Source organism: Harpia harpyja, chromosome 21 (assembly GCF_026419915.1).
Source record: "Harpia harpyja isolate bHarHar1 chromosome 21, bHarHar1 primary haplotype, whole genome shotgun sequence".
NCBI classification, from domain to species: Eukaryota; Metazoa; Chordata; class Aves; order Accipitriformes; family Accipitridae; genus Harpia; species Harpia harpyja.
Genome location: NC_068960.1, coordinates 2,766,039 through 2,792,132, shown reverse-complemented (window position 1 = coordinate 2,792,132; position 26,094 = coordinate 2,766,039). Strand labels below are relative to the sequence as shown.

Below are 26,094 nucleotides of genomic sequence, written 5' to 3'. Positions count from 1 at the left end.
AGATACACCCACATTCCTCCAAAGAATTACACTTAGTTTGGTCCAGGCATTTGTTGAAAAACTTCACTTCTTATTGCCCCTACTTCAGAGCATCTGAGAGAATAAGCTGATCTGGAAACACACCACTTTTTGTTTGCTCTTTCCTAAGGGAACATTATATTATTAATGTTTAGTCATAAGTATCTGGAAGTTATGGAAAATGTTCACCATCTCCTGCATTCAGAGCTTCTAGAACCAAAGTTTTATCACTCAAAACAATGTGCCAGAAAGTCAACTGCTGGTGTCAGCCAGGAAACAGGGCGCAGAGACAGTGTTGGCAATTCAGGGGACCGATCAGACATCAAGAATAATAATAGAAAGATACTATGAACAAATGATTCATGAGAAAAGAAATAAGCTGAAATGGTCTGATGCTGCTAAGTAAATATTTACCAACGACTAATAGCTTTGCAGAAGATCTGTTAATGTCAGATTTGCTAATAATAAGAATAGAGTAATATATATTATGAGTATTACTCAAACTTGCAAATTTGAATAAGTTCCTTCCTAAGACAACGACATTAGTTTTCCATTTTCTTTGCAGTTTATGAAGATAAACTCAATGGCTGAGATCAGAAGAATCTTAGAAGAGAAACACACTCCAGAAATTTTATGTTGTTGTCATTAAACCCAAAACACACATCAATTTTAAATACATGTTGAACCCCACACCTTCTCACCTCCCAGACAGTGGTCTGATGGAGATGGAGCCTGGCCACCCAAATACAATCAGCCACCCACAAAAGACAGAAAAAAAAAAGCTTTTAGTGCTGATCAGTCAAAAACCTGATATAAGCGTCATTTTCATTAAAGCTCTTCCACTTAGTAACTATGAAAGTCCTACCATATCTCTGTGAATTTTCATACTAAATACTTCCTAGCAAGTGAAATGTACACTGAAGTAATAGATCAGCAATTCTCAGCTTCCTAAAAGGAAACCTGGTTTGTGGATTTTTCTATGTGTTTAAGAAAATTACTTTCAGATCCCTTTTCATATTCACACTCAGGCTTTTAATTTCTAATTCCCCATCACTCATCTCTCTGCCTGGGCCTGGTTTTCCTGAGAACATTTGAGGGATTCATCCTCCGTACTTGGAAATTTTATCAGGCTTCCATTTTTTTCAGAAAAGGAGAATAAAAGTGAAGAGCTAGAAGGGTTGAACTGCACAGGGTTGCTGTTTTGGTTAGATGGTCTGAGTCTTGAATTCTGGAAAAAGCACTGACCATAACCTGAAATTGAGATTATTTGTGCTAATATTTAGTGCCATTTTCCCCACCACGTCCTTGCCACCATGGCCTGAGTCACGCTCTTGTGTGACCCCAAGTGCTCGCTTGCTGTCACCTAGCTCAGCTCCCTTCTGCTCCAAGCTGCCTGTTCACACAGGATTCGAGCACTGAACATTTCTGATAGGAAAGAACGTCTCAGCAAAGTGTGGCAGCTCAGCAAAAGCCATTTCCAAGTGACTCACTGCAAGGTGCTGCAGGAGGTGAGAACTTGCACGGTGCAGATTATCAGCTTTCTCTCCTGCTGACTAATTCCCTGGTATGAAGTGAAATTCTCAGACCATATTGTGCTTTTGATTAGCGCTGCCAGAGATATGGAAAGCAGCAACATGTCCAGACTCTGGCAGCAGATCACAAAGACACAAACCCATAGAAACTACCTGCAGCAAGAGTGGTTCTGCGTCCAGTAATTAAATTCGGGTTGAGCTCTCCCTCCTTGCTCACCTGTCCAAGGGCAGCCCTGTCCCAACATGTGCATTCTCTATCTTTAGGACTTAAAACCCCAAATGTATTAAGTCCAAACTGAAGCTTTTACCACCTACCTCAGATGACCTTCCCATGGCTTAATGCAGCAGTGTGCAGCCTTGCTACCCACGCAGGAGCTGGGATGCCCAGGACACAGACTGGTTTGTCCAGGACATGGACTGGTTTGCCCTGGTGGGAGCAGGGACTGCTTTAGGAGTGCTTTTCAGGATAAATGCTCAGCTCTGCAGTGGAAAATACTTTCCAAGACTACCATTTGCTGAAATTCCAACCTACCCAAGTCACTGCTTTTGAAGATTTTTGTTCTTCATTCCCCAGTTTGAAGACAATGTGAACAGCACAGAGTGCAACCTCAGTTCAAGTTTAAAATGGAAATTAAATGTTTTTCTATTTCCATTTGCAAAGACCTTCAGGCTCAGGCTTTTATATGTTTTACATATCTGCACATTTTATATCTTGCCAAAAAAAAGCAGCAGCTTCACTTCTTAAATATCCCTCCTTTATGGGGCAAAACTTAACACCATCACTGGGGCTTCAGTGAATTTCTCTTAAGTACTGATGCAGTGGATGAGGAACACTCCTTATTTACTAACAAATGATTAATACCAGGTTTAGACATGCTGAGAAAAACAATTAAACCTTTAGCGTCAGTTCCCTGACTGTTTTACCTGGCATAGTTTTGCTATTGGAGCTTGCCAGGATCAGACCGCGGAGCGGTCGAGAAGATGACCATGCTTACCTTTGAGGGGGCTCTGAAGGAAAGACAGAAAGGCCCAAGACGGAAATTATTTAGCTAAAACCCAAAGTCCTCTGCTAATTTATGCAACTGTTTATGCAGAATTTATGCTGATGTATGCCCATGATGTTGATTGATAGAGTCTAGCCTTCCATCGTCAATCTCAGGCACTGGCTGGCTGCATGGAGCCCATAAGGAGGGTGGATGGTTCTAATGGGGCTCCGTGCCAGAACAAGGATCTTCCCAGGACGTCTCAGTGCAGGATCAAGGCCCTGGTTTGTACCAGACAAAATCCTAAACAGGCCTGAACTTGTTCAAACAAAATCCCTGCTTTCTTTGCTGCCTGCAGATGTACGTTTTGGCTGCAGAAAGAGAATGAAGCTGAAGGGGAGACTTTGTTTTCAACTACAAAGTTGGAAAAAGCTGGGAAAATGAAGCTAACTAAAACTGATGGCCTATCGTTCCAAACCGCAGCAAACCTCCGGGCTCCACGCAGAGAAAGCAGCGGCCTTGGGTGATAAATTGATTGTTTTCCTGTTAGCTGTGGAATTTGTTAGTGCTGTAAAACTGCTGTCCATGCTGAGGACTCCTCCTGTTATTCTCTTGAACCGAGAGAATAATAAAAGGCTTCTCTGGAAATTCTTTATATCTCCGTTTTAAACAGATGGCTGCTGAACTCCGTAAGGTCAGCAGTACACTGTCTGATTATCACCACGTGGCACCTTTAAGCAGAATAAATTAGGAAAAGAGAGAAGAAAAAAAAACCACCAAAAAGACAGCCCAAGACTTGCTTTCTGCAGAAGAGATTGGTGCAACCGCACATGGATTTCAATTTTGAAAAATCACAGGACACACTTCCCAGACTGATAGCAATTGTTGGAAAGCAAAAATAAATGCATGTGACTCATCGTTCACGCAGGTCTAGGGGACAGAGCAACATATCCTTCACATGGGAAGGCAATTTGGTGAAAGAGACTCAACAAACTCAAAAGACTTCATCATGATTCAGTGCTGTGCTCCCACACCCACACACTTACCAATGGGACCCACGCTCACGTGCCAGGTGTTTGATTTGGAAGGAAGGGATGCTCCAGAAATAGACATCACAATGATGTTTGGATGAGCATAAGGGAAGCTAATAAGACAAAACTCCATCAAAAGAAAACAGCTAAGCGGAATTTGAAAGTCAAAATCTGGGAAGTTTTTAAAGAGACAATATCTTATCATGCTATATGCATGAGATCAGATTTTCTGCTGGTAAACGTCAGTGTAATTTCATTTACCTACTGGAACTAAACCAGTTTATTCCAGTGAAGGTCTGAACAACCAGACTGCTTTCGCTTTTTAAATAATGCAAGAGCTATCTCCACCCATGCTTGTACGAGGAGCAGCCAGCAGCAGGAAGGGGCCCGGCAGTACCGGGTAAGGACGGTATCGGTTTTGTTTCAGCAGCTCGGTGCCCACGTTGCCAAGCCAGACCCCAACCAGGCACTCGCCAGCTCCCGCTTCCAGTCCTTCTGGCCGGCAGCATGTGGCAGGCAGCTCTGTGACAAAACAAGTGCTACCACGGCGCAGCTTTGGACCAACACTGCCACTGAATTTCCTCATTGACTGGCCTGGCGTAACGGGAGGGCAGCAGATCCCAACTGTTGCAAATCAGCGACCTACTGCCGTAGAGGATATGGCAGCTCTGACTGAGCGGGAGGGGAGAAGGCAGGGATTTTAGCTAATTATTCTCAACCTCCAAGTGTCCCTACGATGCGCATTGTCAGTTTGACATCCCTGCTGTGATGTAAGCAGAAATGCCCTCACTTTTCTCACTGACACACGGTCCTGGCTCGCCACTGCCGGGAAGACGGACACGTCACAGGGTCGTGGAGATGAGATAATCTCTACTTGCCATCCCTCTCCCTTTTGGCCCAGACTCGCTGCTCTCCATCTAACTCCGGTCTCTTTACCGGTGTCTGGTTTTAATCAAACCTGTCAGCACAGAGACCCTGACCTTCTGAAAAGCCTCCAGTCCCTGCACTATAATTAAAATGATTTGTCTAATGCCGCCCCATCAAGATGGATTTCAGGAAGGAGAAAGTGCGAACTCCCAGAACTGGTGGAAAATGCAAATAAACAGAGCGTCGATCTGGCATAGATAGCTGTCACTCAAACTGATCTCACCCGCTGGAAGGATCTAATCAAACACAGTCTGCCTCTGAGATACAAGGCTGGGAAATGAAGCTTTAAGTGGTGTTTTCATCCATGGTGGAATGGCTCAATCTATGCTTTGTTTTGTTTGTGAAATAACTGCTTTTTAAAAAGAAATGCTAATACTGCTACAAATAATTAATGTTATCTGAATCTATCAAATTCTAGGAGGGGATGATGAGATTCAAAACAGCAGACATCTCTAATCTCAATGATATGAGACAATATAAAAACAATGCCTATGTTCTTTGATAACCTTTGGTCTCAGTCTTTTGCTGAACATCAGTGCTCCCGAGGCTAGCGAATGTTTATTTCTTAAGCTGAAATGTAACACTTTGCCCATATGTTGATATTAAAACAAAAATTTCACTTCCGAACTCTTTAATCCTTTTATTCATGTGTTCTGTCGCTCTCAGGCAGGGATTGTGAGTACCAGACGCTGCCTTATATAAAATAATTGACTGTATTTTCCCTCTTCTGAACTAATTCACCACACTTTCTCACTATCTATCATCTAGATGAATGCACTGTGTTTTCTATCTATCACCCTGCTAAGGTACTCATCACTGGGGTATGCAGCCAGCAGATAAAAAGTATAATGATGCTATATTAAATAAAGGAAATCGATGTTCCACTCTCGGTAAAACTGAGTTAAATTCTAACAAGTGTGTCGCCACGAGGAGAATTTGGCCCACTGTATCAGGCAGATGGCTTTTCTGAAGCAGCGCTCCCAGCCCATGATATTCATAGGCCTTTCCTTGCAATGCCATGGGAAAGCCAGGGTTCATCTCTTGCCCTCCCTCTACCCCAGCCCTCCTCAGTGGGGCTCACACTGCCCTCCTTGTCAATGCCCAGTTTGAGCCCAAGATTTCTTGTCCTGGTCAGTGTGGACATGGAGAATCAGGTGCTGCACTCAGGTGAGCCAAGAGAAGACATGAAAGCCGTGAGATTTAAGAGCCTGGCATCTAGTTTCTGTGCCTTTAATGGCTCAAACGTGGCCAGCATTTGCCAGCAAGTTCTCCTTGGTCAATCTGGGTTAGAAGCTGCATTTCAGAGAGGCAGACCCAGAGCTTCAAGGGCTGTTAAATGACGCAAGAAACTGAATCATTCAACAGCAGCAAATATGACAAAATGACACAAATTGAACAGGTTTTGTGAATATCGGCCTGATTCATAGAGGTAAGAAAAGCAAATCAGGATCCTCGGATGCAGTGTTTCTTTGATGTAAAGTGGTGCACCAGTTAGGGTCATTGGTGTGAATTTTTATGTGATGGGAGTAGTCCAAGCTGCAGGACTGGGGTCTGGGATCCGAAATGCAGTGAAAGCAACCCCTGGCTGCTTTGCAGACAATTTATCATGAGAATGTCCATTGTGAACAAAAAAAGGGAGATCAATTTTTTAAGCAAGTCTGTCCTGAGAACGGGCGGCTCAGGCCAATGCCCCTCTAAATGTACCATATAAACTTTAATGTACTACCACTCCATTTCAGCTATGTCTTTTTCCCCTCATTGCAAAATACTGAATTACAGTTAAATGCTAGATGGTATTTCCTGACTGTGTGACTGATTGCTTGCCTTTGTGCATGGCTGGTTATTTGTTAGCAGTGAGCACTTCAAAGCCTAGCAGCCTGTCCAGCCGCCCAGGAAAGTGGTTCAGCTCTCTTTGCCCACCCCACTTCGTTAGTTGAGAGAGAGGAAACATCTTCTGGCACTTCACAACAGTGATATGAAAAGTGACTGTGCTTGCTTTTGATGCAGAGGCACCACATCTCCCTGCCAGCCAGCACATCCATATATTTTCTCTGTGGAAATTGGGACAGAGCTGGGAGGGGAAGGGGAGTAAATTATATTTATGCCAGGTGATCAGTCTGTAGCCTGTTTGCAGTAGATCTCTTTATACCTGGCCAACTATAGAAGGTTTACGATGTGCTCTCCATTCTTAGCAAGGTTTCCCTACATTAAACATGAGAACAAAGCTCCTTCTTCCAAGAAACTATATGGCAGGTGGTCTTGTTTCTGATCTCTCTGCTGATGCGACAGCATTTCGTTAGTAATTATGCTTATTAATTCCAAGAAAGTGGCCATGATACAGCTGCTCTGTGCTGAGAATTTGTTAAGCTTAGAACAACAAAGTAAGTTGGCTTCCTCCCTTCAGCAGATCCCCATGGGCAGCCCCCACAGCATCAACACAGCTTGAAAAGTAAATTTTCAGAATACTCTATCATGTGTTGGCCTCTGCTTGGAGGGATATTTGGATAGAAGTGGGTCACATTTTCAAGCTTTTGATTGCCTTTACAAGGAGACGGAATATGTTAAAGGGCCAAGACCTTCTTTGGAGAAAGCGCTTCCAGTATTTCTGTGCTGTGGACAAGAAATGAACCTCCCCGCTGCTGGGGTATGAGAGGAAACCTTTCCCTTCTCTATGCACAAGACCTAAACTACTCCACCGAGCAGTTTGCAGTCTGTCCTACAGACAGCGGCATGGAAGGAATTAGGTGGAAACATGAAGGCTGGATCCAGGTGACAACATTGCCTTGGCCACTCATGCTAATTTAAAAAAATCAAACAAAAGAAAGAAATAAGGCAAAAAGAAGCAGCAGCAGCAAGCCAAAAAGCTCACAGGGCACCTGACATAAACAGGAACATTTGCTGTGGGAAGGGGAATCAGTTTCCTATAAAAAGGATTCTAGCCAAGAGAAATCTTAATCTATTGCATGTCAGAAGATTTGAGCTGGAAAACATTTCTGTTCTTTTCTTCCAGTATGTTTTGTCATCTTGTGCTCTGGGAACATCTTGAATAGCTGTTAATAATTTATATGTTACAGTGGCATATTAAATCACTTGACTGTCAGAATGGCTTTGAAACACAGGGTCCCTGGGTCTGCCCTGGATAATGAAGGGAACTCCTGAATCTGCCAGGTGCCAATAGGTTTTGCTTTTATTTCTTGCAACAATGTGATATGCAGCCTGTTAGGACATGCTGCATCTGTGAGCACTTGAAAGCAGGCTTAGACTGACAAAAAAAACAGCTGGATGAAAATACTCCCCAAAATCTGTCTGGTCCTTGGAAACATCGACCAGTTGGGGTAACAACCCTAAAACTGCTCACTGAAGTAATCCTCACACTGGATCAGGAAGACTTTATGTATTTTTTGTGCAGTGTTTCCCTACTGGAGAAGATTATAATTCACTAGTCACATTTAGGGCCTAGAACTCAGCTGCTAAGTTTGCAACCTCAGCCACATCCCATCATGGTCCTAACTGACCCACCTTCAAAACTGCCTGGGTGACTGAATGGGCTGTGATAAGATGCCACTAATAAAAGCTCTTTCAAAACCTTCAGAGAAAAATGCTACTTACTAGCAAATTGTTGCTGCCGTTATTTTCCAAAAATGTATTTTCCATACCAAGGACTTTCACTCTGAATAGCTCAGCAGGACTTTTCCTATGGACTTATTGTACTTTAAAAATGCAAAATTTGCATAGATTGTCATGCAGAGAAGGCCACAAGCAGAGGAAAGAGAAAGAAAGGTACAAGCTGGGGGTAACGTAAGGAAAGGAACAGATAGGACAGTTACAGTTAGAGGAAAGATGCATGAAAAAAGGAGTGCAAAGGGAAAGCAAAGGGTGTCATTCCAGTGACTTCAGCAGTGCAAAGAGATCATCCACTGCTGCTGTTTGATTGGAGGGCCAATTATATTATATTTGCAAAAGGGAAGGTGAAGGATTTCTTATCTCTGCTGGGACTGAATCTCCTTTTTCAACACTGTCTCTGTGGAAGGGAACCTTTGCTGGGCATGTGCTGCCAGCTGTGGCACAGGGTTGGCGGGCAGCAGCTTGTAGCCAATGCACAATGCATCTTTCAAATGCAGGCTTTCTATCAGGGACAACCACTTGATCTTTCTAAAGAGTGCAAGACCCCGTAGGAGAGAAAAAAGAAAAAATAAAAAAGCACTAACTTTCTGTGGATTTAGAGCAAACTCTCATAAAGCAAAGTGTCTTCTGCAGAAGTTTGTGCGGTGCAAATGGCACCTTTCAGCAGCCGGGGAGTCATTACTCCACGCCGGCGGCGTGCGTGCGTTATCTGCCGCGCACACCTCGATGCAGTTCAGGCATCGCTCTCCTCAACACCCGAGGAGCCGATTAGCCTGGATGACACTGGGCGGGCTGCAGTGCACATGGCTTTTTCTTCCTTTTTATTTTCTAAATCAAAATGACATTGAAGACAGAGGATCTGTCGCAATGCAAGGGCGAGGGTGCCCTCTATTGTCACCGTGCTCTCCAGCACCTTCCCTCTCCTCCAAGGGCTCTGAAGGGACGGATGCCTCTCGCCTCGCAGCCTCTCATTTCTTTTCCTTGTTGCACAGTGATGGCAACCCCCCCAAAATTTTAATATAGTTCAAGCACAAGCTGCCTTTATCTCCCCAGGTGAAAATTAAACGGGATGCCGCAGCAGCTGGATGTCACATGCACCTGATCTGCGGCAAGGCCGGAGTCACACAAATTGTCTTCAGAACCAACATCTGGGTATAAGAATGAAGTGAAAAAAGTATGAAATTGAATGGTTTAAAACCAGCGGATGCCGCAGGCCCTGCCCAGGGCCCCGTGGGCTCCACAGGCCCTTGCCCACCGGCCGAGGGCCTCTCTGGGCCCCGGGGCGAGCACGGAGGGGCACACAGCACCTCCGCCTCACCTCCACCGCCTGCTGGACAGGAACCGGGCAGAAGTCCTGTCAGGATCCTCTTGTATTTCCAAAACAACCAGGAAAAAGTGGCTTTGCGCCCAGGAGGCAGCTGGAAAAGAGAAGTTCCTCAGCACAAAGGGGAGCCAGAACGCAATGTAGAGACTTCAGGGTATCTTTGTTCTCCGAATTACAAGCGTTACAACACGCACCGAGGCCTGTGCCGGGAAATCCTCCCGCCCCGAGGCCGCCCGCCGCCGCCATGACACCGCCAGCGCCCCCCGCGCCAAGCCCCTTCCCTTCCCCATTGGGTGTCCCCGTCGCCATAGCAACAAGCAGCGTGGAGGCGGGTGCGGGCAGCCGGCCTTCCCCTATCCAACGCGCCCTCGGGGCGGATCCGCGCTCTGATTGGTGACTGTCGTCGTGGGGCGGGCCGTTAACCCCCGTTACCGCTTCGGGTTTCCCTTCGCGACGGGGGGAGGGACCCGCCTCCTCATTGGCTGCTGCCGTTGCCACGGCGACGGGAGGACGCGGCGCGGCCTAGCCGGGGTTTGCCCCAGCGGGAGGCCCGGGAGCCATGGCGCAGGCCGGGGTCCTGCTGACCAAGGAGCCGGCTCCGCAGGCCGTGCCCGCCTCCGACCTACCCGTGAAGGTGTACGAGATGGCGCTGAACACGGGGCCCGACTCCTCCAGCGGCCTGGCCACGGCTGGTTTCCGTACTGCCAAGTACCTGCCCGCCGAGTGGTACCAGAGCAACAACGATCTGTACCACAAGGCCTCGACCGGTTGCGAGCAGGGCGAGCGCGGCCGGGCCGAGGCCAAGGAGCTGGCCGAACGGGCCGCTGCCACCGCCCAGCGTGCCCAACAGGACTCCACAGCCAGCCTGGGCCAGCGCCTGCGGGACATACACTTCTGGAAGGCCGAGCTCCAGAAGGAGATTGAGGAGCTGGATGCCGAGACCGGCCTGCTGGCAGCCCAGAAGCTGCGGCTGGAAAGGGCGCGCGATGCCACCGAGGTGCCCTATGCCATTGCTACCGATAACCTGCAGTGTCGGGAGAGGAGGCAACCCCCGGACCTGGTCAGTGATGAGGTAGAGAGAGAGTTGCTGAAGGTGAGCAGGACGTTAGGATGTTAAGGGTTGTTGGCAGCCCTCTCTTAGTGCTGCTCTGGTATCAGAATTCAAAATGATGAACAGCTTGGTCGGTAGGTGACAACTGCAGCTCGTGAAGGTCTCTTCTAGCAATGCACAGAGGCCTAGTGCCCCTTCCTGGCAGCCTGGACTCTGTCTGTCACTCCTAGGTTTAAGGATTGTTTAAAATTCTTCCTCTGTTTAAAAAGTATTTAAAATCACGTGAGTATGACTAGAGGAGACCAGATCCCCACTCTCAGATCAGATCCAAACAAAATCAAAACAGAGGTTTCCTGAACCAAGATAGGCATCCTATTCTAGCATTAAACTTCTTCCAGCCTCCGCTTGGCTTAAAGTCCCCTCACCTCTGCAGGCTACGCTTCAAAAATGCAGTACCCAATAAGCGGACTGTTCAGGACAAGTGAAATGCTCCTTGCCTATTTCCACACTCAAGCTGTCCTAAATCTGGCAGTCTCTGCCATTACCTTTTACTACTGAGTCTGACGCTGTAGTCTTGCCAAGGTTCACGATGAGGTGCTGATCCAACACAAACAGTGTCTCAACACAAACGATCATTTTAAATGTCCAGGACAGTACAATGAACAGTACAATGTAGTCGTGTGACACCTGCATGAGGTGATAGCTCCAGGTAAGCGGGGGGGGGGCACAGACAGATGGTATTTCTGACAGTGTGACTTCCGCAAACCTGAGACTCTCCTGAAATTTGCTTGATCCTTTTCCTGCCATGGAGGACTCTTTACTCCAGCTGACACTTTGTTATCTGTCACTGAGATCCAACACTGCATGTAGGTTGCCTTCAAAGCTGATGTAATTATTGTGGCTGCAGATGTTACAGAGAGCAGATTCTGGGTCATTTTTCATTCTGGAATGATACATATTCTAGTGTCCCACAAATAAATTAATGATTATTTGCCTGCAGCTTCCAATATACTGTGAAAGTTGATTCATGATGACTTACTGATTAAACCAGATGATTAATATTTGTTGTTAGAAAAATATTGAAGAGACTTCCGTAGTTGATGGCATGATAGTATTTAGCATGATAGTATTCAGCAATATTTTGAATAGGAATTGTGTACAATTGCTGAACTGTAATCAATATTTAAGAGGTTGTTCCAGTCAAAAATATAATCATGTGAAGAGTTAGTGCGTAGGATATTTCAGTGTGCGAATTGTTACAAAATTCAGATTATAGGAAAGAAATTATTTTCATCAGCTGCTGATGTTTTAGAGAAATCGTCAAATGTTAGATTTATCCCCCAAAATCATTTTCTGGCAGGATTTCTCTCCTCTATTTCTTTCCTCATGATCTCAGAGAATAGTTTGTTCATTGCTCAGAAGTCCATCTGCTGCTGCTGCTGCTAATTCTTCACCTGAAATTGTGATTGTGTGCTTGTGACGACAGACCATCAACAGCCAAGTAGGATGTCATCAAAAAAGTATGATATGAGTTCAGATGAGGCGTGTATACCAGCAGCAGATGGACCCTTGAGAAATGAAGATTTAGTTGCCATGCCAATGACCTTTGCAATGCAGAAGAAAGAAGAGTACATAATACCAGAGGAAATCCTTCTCATTTTCACAGAGGAATAGATTTTATGGCATGAATGTTTGCAAATAGATGTTAAAATGTGCCCTCTGTGGCTTTGCCAGCTCTTTAAGCTGCAGCCATACTCTATACCTCTTTCACTGCAAGAAATCAGATGGTACCTTGTATTTCTTACTCTCTCCAAAACTGACTAATAATTCTTGACACTTAGAGCTGCTCTTCCATGAATTCTGACTGTTCACTGCACAGATTTTCAAGTTAACGGCCCAGTTCACTCATAGCTCTGTGTTACAACATTTGCTTATTTGGAGGAGTTATGGAAATTTTATCACTAAAGCACTGACATACTTTTTCTGAATGTTGCTTACTTGTACAGTCACTTTCTAATCTTAACTTTCTTAAGAAATGATAATGCAAGGGAGATCAGGAGTCATTTATTTTCTTCCCATGCAAAAACTGAGTAAAAGAAGAAAAAGTTTCCAAAAGTCAGCTGTGTTAGGAAACAGACATTATTTTCCTTGCAGTTTTAATTACACAGTCAATTGATATTCTAGGGTATTTTCCTTCCTTTGAAATTCTGCCTCTCCTACTAGCAACCCAGGCTTGTGTTGGCGTCATTCTCCGGTATCTTTGCCGTGTTCCTGCCAGCTCCCATGGACCAGTGCATGGGGAATCTGCAACTGGGGGAAGAGCATGTCTGGACAAGGGACTACCTTTCACATAGTCATGGAAAAGCTTTTCATAGGACATAGGTTTTACGCCTGCTTTCAGCTTTCCATAGCAATGAAGAACACTTCCCAGTTTCCAGAGCATCCTGCCAAGGTAACCACCTTTCAGCAGCCCCCTGGCAGGCGACATTTAAAGAGACAACATCAAATACACATATACAAGCAGTTTTGAATCTCTGCATGTAATTGCACTTTTTTTATCTGTTCAGTAGGAGTCACTTCAGATGACTCACAAAGAAAACAGAAGTATCTGTGATGAAGGTTTTATGCATCCAGATAATATTTGGGGTTTTCCTATTTTTTGGCACACCATCTATTTCTTTTAGGGAGTTTTGGTTCCAACTCATCAGTCCTATTTGCTTTGCAGCATGGAGTCATATGTAGATCACCTATTGCGATACACAGCACCACTAAATAGCCACTGCTGGAATGAGGGATGAGGGTATTTAAGTGAAAGCTCCTCACATGCATAGTAAAATCAGCTGTTACTCAGAAGTTCATTGACTCCACTTAACAGCTTATTCATCTTTTCGTAATGCAGTTCTGGTTAAGAAAAAGAAGTGGAAGGACACAATTGTTTCTCCAATAAAGAAGGTTATTTGATGACTAAAAAGAAGATAAAATCTCTCAAATAGAATAATTGTATTTCTTTGTGCTGCTGCACTGGAAATAGCTGAATTCATAAAAAGCAGTACATGCATCTGTTTTGTATGAGGTTTTTGACCTTCATAACCCATATGACATCTCCTCTGAATCCCCTCTGCATCAATTTAATGACAGTTTAGTATGTTTAAGTGCACACATTTAATATTGAAAATGTAAGCCCTAGCAAAGGACTTGCCTCGTGATGGTATACTGTCAATGAATCATGTTTCAGCTGTATTTCAAGGTTATTTTCACATGTTCAGTGTCCAGACTCATTAACTGAGTGCCAGATATGACTTTGGAATAAGTGGATGTACTTACATTTATGCCATTTTTTTACCCTAGACTCAGAGTGTTGATTTGTTGTGTGTTTGCTTCAACAATGAAGTCAGCCCCAGCTATTCCCTGATGCTGAAGACAATGGCATTAGCCAAGATCCTGTCAACTGTGTAAAATTAAAGTTTAAAAAAGTGGAGAAAGGATATATATGTATGTATTCCTGCTAACTGCAATAATGGGGCAAGGAAAACAACAGAATGCCATTTCCAAAAACTGGGATCTGTAGCTTTGCCAAGTGAACCAGTGCGCAGTAGGATAGTCCTGTACATAGACAACTCAGTTAAGAGTGTGGTGCTTATTTTCAGCATCTGCAGATCATGGATTTTGAAATGGCTCTCGGAGATCAGCAGAAAAAAGGCCAGTCACAGAGCTGAGATTTTGAAGACTCTTACCTGCTTTCACTCCCAGCTGTAATGAATAACAGTCTGCCTGTTACATGGTGTTTGGGGGTCTAAATCTAGTGAGATCTGTAAGCTAGCTTGCTTTTATTTGCTGTGCTGATGTGTGGGACATCTGGTGTCATGTTGTTACTGATGGATGGATGCAGCTGGATTTGTAATCAAGGGCGACTGCACAGCCTCTCTCGCTGGGTTCCACTAGTTCCTCTTAGCTGCTCTCTCACTGTGTCATTCTGGCCCTGGGTGCTGTATTTAGACATTGCTGACATCTGCAAGTCACTGATGTAAAAAGACAGGCTGCAAAAACCCTGAATTTGTAAATTCATGGAAGGCACAAACATCTGCTCTTAAACGTTTTCTTTGCACCATTAATTAGACACTTACAAAGTCATGAACCGGGATGGTTTTATCACTAGATTTGAGGAAAAGCCGACTTATGCATCATAAACATTAAATACTGTAATAAAATAAATGGCACGCTAAACTATAAAATGTTCTTTCCCTGTTAATTGACAACCATTTATAATAACAGAAGTTTATTATTAGTATTAACTGTGGAGAAGACAGCTGAAAAGAAGCCAAGATAATTTCAGATTTGACAGTATTTCATTTTAATAGACAGCACATGAAGACATATATGGGAAAAATAAGGAGAAAAAAAAGACATTTCATCCACCAAGTCCTCTCATGAACTGAAGAAATGCAAATCGCAGTTAATGTTGTCCTCTGAACCAAAGATGCTGTTAGCAACTGAGACTCTTTCATGTGCTTTTCCTCTCTTAACGCAGACTGGGCCTTTGAATGAATTACCAACACAATCCTGTGCACACACCACATAAAGGTCATCTATTCTGCCACTTGCTAAAACCCAGATCTGCCCCCAGGATTTTAACGTGGAATCACCCACATTTTTATGGCTGAAATCACAATGTCCGGGAGAGCTCTGCTCCAGGCTGCAGCTCTCTTTGCCATGGTTGTTGATGGAATTTACTCTGCAAGGAAAATGTGAAGGAGCCGACATGGCATTTTGTAAGTCCTTGACATGGTATATGAGATTCCCAGCTCCTGCTCCCCTGCAGGCAGTGCTAGCTGGCAGGCGTTCATGCGGTGTGGACCTTCTCCCACGTCGATCCCACGAGCCAGCAACAGCTACGGGTGGGCAGCAGACTGGATCGTACCGCGATGTCTAACAGTACAGCCAGGACTGAGGGACCTAGATCAAAGGATCTTCACCTTCAGCCTAGTGCCACAGCTACTACCAGCCATACAATCTGACTTTTCAACTGATTTAAAAGTTAAGAAAAATCATTTAGTAGATAAGCATTGAAAATTCATTGTCATTCGTGCCTGTTTATTCACTCTAACTAGCCTTAGACTGCCATTAATTATGACAACTGCATCTTCAGTTTTAAATGTCAGATATGAAAGCATATCTCCTCAACAGGGAATGCATTCTTAAATTTTATTTTAGGTCATTCAACAGGGGAATTCTTTATTTTTGCATTATTTCACTCTTTCCATGTGAGAGACCTTAATTGCTAAAGGAAGGCTTTTCTCACTTAAAATTGTGCACATTACTCACAGGAAACTGGTTGTCTCTTTGTTTACATGGAGACTGACTACCCAACACAAAATAGTATCAATTACTATAAATGTAATTTTGAGTGCTGGATCTTTCTAACCCTTTAAAATCCTTTTGAATTTTTACTTTGACCACTCAGCCATTGTAATACTTCCTCCCTGCGGAAAGTGAGTCTTCATGTTCTCACAGTTTGTAAAATGATACCTTCAGCTATGTATGTATTTTAATTGTGCTCTTTTAAAGCCTTAAGAATAATATTTTCTTTTGAACCATGATTGTCCTTTTCCATTTAGAAAAAAATGATCGTTTTTATGGTCCCTGGTGGTTTCTTATGATGGGGAAACTGACACTGCAGGGACATATGCACTCATTTATTTGTCAAAAACAGTACAAGGATCAACGAGTGCCAGCAGTGTTTCTGGGAATAAAGTTTATTAGTAAGTACATATTCCCTTAGCTGTCATTGGATGACTGTCATTGATGTAAACCAGCAAAATTAATTAGGAGTTTTTCATATACAAAAGCTCTTTTTAATATCTGAGCCTCAAATATTAAATTCCTTTAAATAAAAAAAAAAAAAAAAATGCTTGCTGGACTGGCTTTTATATAATAATATGAAATCACCAGGTCAGTAAAGTTACTTCATAGAGCATTGATAGTTAATCCCTAAAGCAGCATTACTGCAGTCGAAAATGAACACCAGGTACTTTTTGTTCACCAAGAGATTATTAGTAAGTATGGTCTTTTTTGGTTTATCATGTTTGCGTTCAAATGAACATTCCTGCTAAAAACAGCTTGAGCTGAAACTTCAGACATCGGCTCCATTATCAAGGTGAGGCAAAGCTTCGTGACTTTGAGCAGTCACTGTCTTGCAATTCAGAGGAAATTAACCCCTCAAACAACATTGCATATCTGAGATAATTCTGCAGTCCTCAATACTGTCCATCACCAGAGGCAAAATGAGTTCTGGAATAGATCTAATAAAAAAATTAAAGCTGTGAGTGTCATTGGGATTATATTATGACAGCTTTTCTACACCTGCTGAAGCAGCCAATAGCTGTTTAAATCACAAAGTAGTAACTTCTATTTTTAGTTAATACAAAGCATTCAAAGGAGGCAGGCCAACAGAAGGTTATGATACTGCCAATCCTTTCTGTTAAATACCATCTTATCACCAAACTGTATTTTTGGAGATCTGCAGGAATCTGATGGGAAGCCTCTCCCTTGCATACAGATAAAACACTTAGTACAGAAGCTGGCAGCAGGCTCTGAAGGTATCTGCAAGGACTCTGCAGGTTCTGGAAGCCAGTGTCTTGCCGGAGAAGCTGATCTGCTGTATCACATCCCTGTGCAAGGCAGCAGCCTCTGACATCTGAGTTTGTGCTTGCAGGGCAGACAGTGTCCTGCTCAGTTTTAAAATGGCACCTTGTGTTTGTGCAAGGCAGTGACTCTGGTCTCCTGCTGAGCATGATGCTGTTGCCTTATTTTTCCCTACTTCAAGGCTGTGCAAGTAATTCAGATATTCTGTTTAATCTGATAGAACATAGCCTTTTTCATAGAATACACATGCAACATGAAAATAATGAATCCCCAGATTTTATAAGTATTCCAAGTATTGCTGCCGCCTTAGACTTACAGCTGAGTTACCTCGGTATCTGCTAACTGCTCGGAAAATCATGTCTTGCAGTAATAGGGTAAGAGTAGGTAATGAGCAGAAGATTTAAGTATTTATCCACAACCATTGAAATCAAATTGCTCTGCAAGATAGTATGTACTGCTCTGGATATCACAGAAGTCTCAATGTTTTTATTTAGGAAGCTGAACTTATCAGAAATATCCAGGAGCTTTTGAAAAGAACTTTGATGCAAGCTGGCAACCAGATGCGGTAAGACATTTTTCACGATACCTTAGTAGCTAATTTATATAGCCAAATAATTCCTGGCATATAGAGGTACAATGCCCAGGGGATAAAGATCTTACCAATGCCAGGCTTATGAGCTGTGTGAATTCCATTTAAACCTGACAAGAGGTACTCAGTGATGAAACTTCAGGATTTTCAAGTAGGGTAAGGTAAGAAAAGAGCCCTGCTCTAACGCCATGCTTTATATTTTCAGTCCTGGTTTCCAGTCTGTGTATTCAGTTCTCTAATTTTCCAACACTAAACTTAATTGCAATAAAAGTATTATCTGGATATCACTCTACCTTGTTACACCTTGTGCTATATTTGTAGTATAGGCGCTTTTAAAATAATTTATCTGATCAAAGGACCTTTTCAAGATGAATTTTTTGCCTCCAGATGTCAGTATGAACTTAAAATACGAAACTTCACTCTACCTTCTGTATCAGTATGGATGTTCATTGCATTGCTAAAGAAATATTTGCTTTTAATTTATAACAAGCTCTTTGGAAAGATGTTAGCCAAATCCTAAGGTGCATCAATTTGAAGGAGTTAGCTGGAAACCTTGATATTTTAGGGTTTTAAATTTTTTAATTTGCTCCAATTTGTGCTATTCTACCAGATAAAATGAAATATTGTTTTTAGAAAGAATGTCTAGAAATGCAAAATAATTTAAAGGAGTTCTGTTACATCAATTAGAGTATGAGAGGAGTCTACTGAGTCCAGGCTTCGCTTTTTATAATTGTTTTAAGACCGTTTTAGTACCATTTAGTATCATGGGCCTGCAGAGTCTTTTTAATTCCTGAGGTGAGAGTGACATCTGGTGTTAACAGTTGGTAACGACCCACTGTCTTTTGTAATATGAAATCATTCTAATTAATTAGGTGACATGTCCCTCATTTAATTGACGACAAAGCAGCAGTTTTAACTCTGAATATCATTGTACTGGTATCTTCCAAGGACAAATTACACTGTCTGCATGCTACAGTCTTTGAAAGGCTAGATAGGAGGGCTTGGAGATTGATACAGGATCACTCTACAGAGGTCTTAAATTTGAGTCACGCTCAATATACTAGCGAAGGAGGAGGATAGGTCTTCTACCAGCACGACCTGATGTCTTATCATGGGAAGAGTGTTCTGTTTGGCAAACCTCCTACCTATTCTCTCCGTAATAACTGCAGCTGTTGCCACAATTGAAGAACTCTGTGTTTTGGGATTATTACATAAAAAACAAAGTCCAACAACTCCTTTGTCTCAGGCTATAAAAGCTCTAAGCCTTTCGTAGGCACAGAGCAGTACCGAAGGTCTAGGGTTAGTGGTTAACACATCAGGCTTACCGTCCTTCTAGCAGATAGTTGTGGGAGAGTTTGGTTAGGATTTTTCGAGACAAAAAGGAAAGTTTACATTCTCATTGGTCTTTGAAAAACAAAGGCTCAGAGCCTAGCTTCACAAATGTCTGTGATTGATTGATAGTTTTAATGATATTGTTTTCCACTAACAATGTGTGATAATTATGGCTTTTCAGATTAAATCGAGATCACAAAGAGGTTTGTGAAATGGACTGGTCAGACAAAATTGAAACATACAACATTGATGATAAATGTGGAAGATACAGTAAGCAGAGCACCAACATCCAATTCCATCCTAGTTCAGTGAAGTTTGAAGAGAGGTGAGTAGTTACTGTCATTATCCTCCACAAATAACCCTGGTAAGATACAGTACATCCTTTGTGTCAGTGAAAGCTGTAACGCTGCTCTGAATTAACGGTGTGATTGCTGCTTCTTTGGACATAAAAAGTCATAGCTTTAAAATAGCTACATGGATAGTAAAGGTAGTGCTACCATCTCAGCATGGCATACCACTGATGGCAAAGTTGGTTTGCTATGTGCAGACTGAGCTTGGAGAAGTTTTTCTTGGAAATAATTGGCTTTATACTTTTCAAAGCTGATCTAAATCCTATTGAGACTTACTGTTTGACATCGGCAGGCATGCCATTCTTTCAGGAAAGGCAAGCACTGCTTCCTGTACACAGAGATGATTACTACTACAATAAATCTTGCTGCTTCCCCCTCCCCTTTCAGGGAGTGTTCATATGGTGCCATGTCCCAAGTGCTACGTAATTCATTCTGCTGCTTAACATGGTAAAATATAACCAGAGATCTTGTTTCTTTTTGTTTCAAAGTAGACACAGACTGTAAACCTTGTATATATATTCACGTGTTTATTTGCTGGTGACTTAAATGCTTGCACAAAAAGTATGTGTATACTTTTTTTGCCTTAATAGTATTAGCTAAAGGTGGAAGAACTTTGGATGATTTTGTGACATGTATTACTTCCCTGAGAAACAACAAGATGAACAAGAGTTTATTAATTTTATAAAAGATTAGTCTTCTTCCTTCATGGCAAGTCTAGACTGCATGCAAAAGCAAAAACAAATAAAAGTTGACAACACTTTTGCAGGGAGGTAACGAGCTTCAGATTGTCCTCTTTAGTGCAACTTGAACAAAAGAGCAAGGTTCCTATTTGTATACCATTCACCTCTTCTTCCAGTGCCTCAACACCAGAGACATGGGCCAAGTTCAGTCATGACAACATCTATAGGGCAGAACGAGAAAAACTGGCTTCCATCAATCTTCGTGCCTTGATCGACAATATTCTTCATGACGTATCTGAGGACCTGAGGATGCAATGTGCTGCTGTTAATGAGGCTTTTGCCAAACGCTGTGAGGAGCTGGATGATGCAAAACACAAACTAGAGCATCATTTGAAAAAAGTAAGTGTTAATTTTTTGAATGCTGGCTACAGGCGTGATATAGTCTCTTTTGAGAAGATCACAGTAGATTCATCCTCTAGAAAAAAATGTCTTGGTCCATGTCAGGTATCGAACACTATTTTGTGTCAGCTTAGTATCTGATAAGAGTCCTCAGAGCTAGATTGTGGCTCCAGTTCAGCTTTTTCTGCTATCTGTTGTGCTTCCCTAAACAAGAGATAGACTTACATATGAAGAAAATTAAACCCTTACTTCCATGTCTTGCTGAACTAAAACCTAAAACTGTGTGATCAAGGAGCTGATCTTTGGGCCAAGATTCCCAGACTAGCCTGATTATCACTTTTATGGAATGAAAGCCATGCTGTGCTGCAGTAGTATCATCAGCAGCAGTTCCTGGCAAGGGACAAGAGGTGTCTTCAGCCTCTGCCCCTTCTCCAGTGTAGAGCAGCTCCTACTTCTGTGTTAGGCCATTGGCAAGTGTGGAAAAAACAGCCACTTCTTAGCACCCGTTAGGTAATGACAGCTGTGTAGACTTTATTTTTTGCATGTCTGTCAGTTGTTATGAGGGAGAAGGAATTCAGAATTTCCTGTCTTTTCCATTTTCTTCACTAATGCCAGAAATCCATGCATTTCCAAGCTGATCAGCAGTTCTCAATCTCATTCAAAATGAATTTTTCTTGGATAATTTACAGTTAAAAATTTACAATTAAATTTAAAGCAATTCATGGGGGTAGGATGTGTTGTCAGGAGACATGGAAGAGTTTTCAAGCATGCTGCAGAATATTTTCTGCTTCTTTTTAGACCAAAGATCAGATTCTCAGTGTAGTAGTAGAAATAAAGAGGTCAGAACCACCTTTGTACTTCTATTTCTTCTATGTTCTGGCCAAATATGAAGTCAAAACTGTAACTAATTCACTAGGACCATGAACAGATGTATAGCATGCACAGAGACAACGTGTATCTTTTTTTAAACAGTTCTTTTTCTTGGGTATCCTCTTTAGATCCTTAAGGAGATTGGAGATCAGGAAGCTAACATTGCTGCTCTCAAACAAGCTATCAAAGACAAAGAAGCTCCAATGAAAGTTGCTCAAACAAGGCTGTATGACAGGTCTTTCAGGCCCAACGTAGATCTCTGCAGAGATGAAGCACAATTCAGGTAAACGCTATTAAAGAAGTCCTCCAAAGTGTCCATTCCATCCAGAAGTGATGTCAGACAGTTTTTGCACTTTTTATTGGCAAAACATAACCTTTAGCTTTTATTGCTAGGTTTGATTCTGATATAAGTCAGCAATAATTCAACTGACTGAAGTCACTGTGAGGAAAATATCATTTTAACCTAATGTATTGACAAATAGAAAATCTATAGACTCAACTCTGCCTTTTGTCTCTATGCTTTCTTCTCTGAACTGTGTGGTTTCTTTTTGATTTAGATGATCAAAAAAGATCTGACAGCATGTGTATCACTTGCAACCTTTTGCTGTTAGCAAAAGTTCACCACAAGGTGGACTATGTGCCAAATGAATTATGCTTCAAGTGTCGAGAATGTAAATGGGCTGCATGTACTCATAGTCTGAGATAAGTCCTCAGTAGTAACAAGCATTGGGCTGGTGGCATTTGATTTTCAGTAATAATCCGTTTTAAAACTGGAGGTCAACAAATCCTTTCAAATTAAAGGTCCAAGTGTCACATTTGTCAGTTTTGATCTCATTATAAGCTTTGTAATTGATTCTCCTCCTTCACATTTTCCTACCCTTAGGAAAAGTGGGCAATCAGCTTTTGCAGGCTTACAATATCCTTGTAGCAAAGGTGCCTAACATTCAAAGCCAATATACTGTTCGTTATACAGTGAGGAAGAAGTTATAGTTAATCCAGATGCTTTATACCATCTCAGGCACACTCATTTAAGGTCCTGATTCAGCAAACCATCCATGTGCAAGCTTTTCAGTATGTACATTGCCTTTAATGGGATTTAAAGACACATGCAAGTCCTTTGCTGAATGGGCATGTGTTTAATTGCCAGGCTTATACTGTTTGGAGTTACTCAGTTCACGTAGCACACAGGAATCTTGTTTTCCCAGGAAGTAAATACGTGCCTTCTCTGCAGGCAGGTTGCAGTAAAGCACCTAACCCCCACTGACTTTTAGTTGAAATGATGTGCTGCTTTAAAAATAGTTTGCTGCTTTTTTTAAAATGATGTGCTGCTGCTTCTTTAAAAGCTTATATACTTTTAAAGTAAGGACTGTTTTCTGATCTCTGGTGCAAGTATCATCTTTAATACTTGAGTTTTATACCAGTGAACAGATTTTAAAAAACAGGCTTAACAAAATGCTGATCCAGTCAAACTGGGTGACTTATCTAACAATTTTGTCCTATAATTCTTAGCACAAGTGTCCTACGCAGTGGGAGGAGGTGAGGATGGATAGTTCCACTGCATTTAGTGGAAAAAGACATTCTTGGTACTATCTAAATCATGGCAGACTTCTGTACAGAAGCTGTGAAAGTGAACTCTGCTTTTGACCAAGTATGTAGGACCTCTCTGAGGTCCTTTGTTGTTGAGTACTGTGATTCTATAGCTGTTGATCTTTATTCCCATTACAGTTCATATGTCTTTTTGAACACTGACTGGCTTTTCTTTTTTTTATTACTTAACATTATTCTGTTCAGGTTGACTGGTGAAGTTGAAGAACTAACGGAGTCCATTGAATCCCTGAAGAAAAAACTGCTGGAATCTGAACAGTCTCTGAGGAATCTGGAAGACACACGGATGAATTTAGAAAAAGAAATAGCAGTGAAAACAAACAGTATTTTTATTGATAGGCAAAAGTGCATGGCCCACCGCACACATTACCCTGTTTTTCTTAAATTAGCAGGTTACCAGTAGTAATCTCTGTGCTAACTATGCAAAGTGTGGAAGAAAAATGTAGTCTAGAATCTTTCATATAAAATACATGGATAAAATTATACACAGAAGTACTGTATTCACTGTATTTTCTTCTATTTGGGTTAAAATACATTAGTATAGTATCATGGTAGGCTTTGAGTCTTGCCTTTAAAAAAAAGTACTGTAAAACCTTGCCTATAAAAGTATAGTGAGTTTAAAACACAGCTTAAAGGTAATTCATGTATCTATATATCATATATGATATATATCCATCTATCTATATATCGTATATGCATAATTTGCACAGTACGTGATATTTGGGGTTTCACCCTAATAAGTGAATATGTTGAATGAAAATGTATTGTGAATAATAATAATATACACAGATGTAGATATGACATTTATAGCTTGCTAGCAGTTTCAGGCAGCCTGAAAGGAGAGCAATAAAACTGCTTGCCTGACAGAAGATCACATGATCAGCAAGGAAACAGACGATAGACTTTTAAGCTGCTCAAATACTATTAGTAAAAAAAAAAGATTGCACAGGTTAGATGACAATCTGCCTATTGGCAAAACCACTCCCAGGCTGTGACACCTGCTTATGTAATCTGAAAATGAGTCCAGGGATTTTTAACCTTCAAGTCAATAAATTTAGGATTTTTTGGAAAAAAAAACCTAAACAGCTTGTGAATAGCAATCGTGACTTTCAACTTAAGCACTTGGATGTTGAATTGAGCTCTTGATCTGTTCCAACTATTCCCTGGAAGCAAGGCATGTGTTTGAACTATTATCCATAATGGAGAACACATCCGATTCATCTACTCCAGCAGAGCACTGTAACAAATGTCATTCATCCATTAGCTTAGTAGGCCACTTGGTTAAATATGCGACATGTCAAAAAAGGGGAAAAGATGACACAGAACAGAATTCCATTATGGTTTCCTGTATTACAATTTTTTACTTTTAAAAAGCAGCTATCAAAGAGAAAGAAAAAAAAAAACAAGTTCAAAAAGCAAAACACACAAAAAAAACCCTAGCCAGTGTACTTTTGTGAATAGCCCTGCCCTGTTAACCAGAGAGGAGAGGCCATTAGCCTATCTGTTTTTCTCACAGACAGCTATTTGTATTATCTTAACTCAGGATGTGCAGAGCACTTTTTAGCTATTGCCCTCCTGCTAAAAGCTACTACCATTTCTTTAAAAACCAGCTGCGTCACTGAGGGCTTTTGACCCAAGCCTCTATTTTACAGGCTTTGTGTTCAAGAGTTTTGTTTTGCTTTTTTAATAGATTTCCTCTTCATGATTATATTTTTATAGTCCAGATGTTGAATCCTTATTAGAGAGAAATGGCATGTAGATTAAAATAAAATAAATGTGGCTCTACTATGCTTTTCTGCACACAGAACTTAAAACAGTTACCATAGATTATTTTTGTAGACTGAAAACATTCTCCTTCATTGTACCATTCTTAAAACACCTTCGGCACCTTTCTTGTTGGCAGCATGCTCTAGCCTGTTCTTCATGCTCAAATCTTACAGCCTAACCGGTGGATCACATGCCTTGTATGCAGCTACACCACTGTGCAGTTGTGTATAAAACTGACTTTAGCTGCACCAGAAGAATAAAACACTTTAAAGGGTGTTCTAGTATTCAGAGCTGTGGTGTTAAAAGAGTTCTGGTCATTTAGCCCCAACCTCTAGACAGTGCTGCTTGTTTGGTCGCATGTACGTCTGAACCAGGCTTTAGACTAATGGGAATATTCACAGAAACCTTTCGGAAAGTACAGAAAGGAGCAACATGTTCAAATTAACCTTACTCACCCACCAGAGAAAAAAAAAGTGGAATCAAAGTGGAATTTGGGTTATGATTATGGCAGATGGGATGAGGAAAACATGTGGTCCAGGACCCAAAATTATTATTTTGATTCAAGAGTTTTACATTTGAGAGGGGAAAAGAAAAGTGCTGTCATCTTCTCTGAGACTGTGCTGAGTATAAATAACCTTATGCCCCGTGTTGGGTTGTAAATGGAGCTTTCTCTAATTAAAGCCTATCAGTTTAATTTACGTTTGTGAACTAAATTAGTCTGCCCTTGCTTTAGGCCAATCAAGGAAAATCCTGCCCTGGTAAACCTAATACATTGGCAGGAGTGTAATCACTGCCCTATTCACGTGGTAAGAGATGAATAGGAGCAAGTTGTAAGAGTGAGAATCAGATGGAATATCTTGAAGTTTCAGTAATTATTTTTTTCTTTAATTACTGATTTTTAAAAAATAATAAATAAAGCCACTGCTCTAGCAGTGTAAATATGTTTTTATATTATTTTTTTCATAATTCATTGTTAAGCTGAGGATTTACCAGGAAATATTTTAAAGGATGTTTTAGCTGGCTCTAGTGTGAGCTCGGGTCACAGGTGAGCTATAGCTTCCAATTGTCTTGAGCTCTACCTGCTAATCTGTATGAAAAGTGTGGACTTTTTTTGACTTCATTAGAATTTTTTTCTTTATTATCCTGAGAGATTTCTGGTTATGAAGACAAGGTTTAATTTCTGGAAAGTCTGAGAGTTTTCTCATCTGCTTACAGGTAGAGGAAGGAATTAATGGTGTGATAAATGATACCTTATAATGCCTGATACAGGGACTTCAGGAAAAACCAGGAGTGAAGACCCATTAAAAACTTACTTGTTACTTAAGAGCAGATGACATTCTGCAAGGGGAGCAAAGAAAGTTACACAGAAA

At 41.7% G+C, this 26,094-nt stretch overlaps 1 protein-coding gene across 1 annotated transcript; it reads left to right on the top strand.

Moving 5' to 3' along the window:
• The first annotated feature begins 9,953 nt into the window (after window positions 1-9,953).
• TEKT4 (tektin 4) lies at window positions 9,954-25,418 on the top strand. Its single transcript, XM_052773352.1, has 6 exons — window positions 9,954-10,532; window positions 17,627-17,697; window positions 19,235-19,378; window positions 20,260-20,482; window positions 21,481-21,635; window positions 23,144-25,418. Exons 1-6 carry the CDS (start codon window positions 9,999-10,001, stop codon window positions 23,358-23,360), a joined length of 1,344 nt encoding a protein of 447 aa, XP_052629312.1. The 5' UTR covers window positions 9,954-9,998; the 3' UTR covers window positions 23,361-25,418.
• The last annotated feature ends 676 nt before the right edge of the window (window positions 25,419-26,094 follow it).

Coding starts and splice junctions, on each gene's coding strand:
- TEKT4 (XM_052773352.1), top strand. CDS start 9,999: ATGGCGCAGGCCGGGGTCCTGCTGACCAAGGAGCCGGCTCCGCAGGCC. Junction 17,698..19,234: donor CAAGCTGGCAACCAGATGCG/GTAAGACATTTT, acceptor ATGGCTTTTCAG/ATTAAATCGAGATCACAAAG. Junction 21,636..23,143: donor AGAGATGAAGCACAATTCAG/GTAAACGCTATT, acceptor TATTCTGTTCAG/GTTGACTGGTGAAGTTGAAG.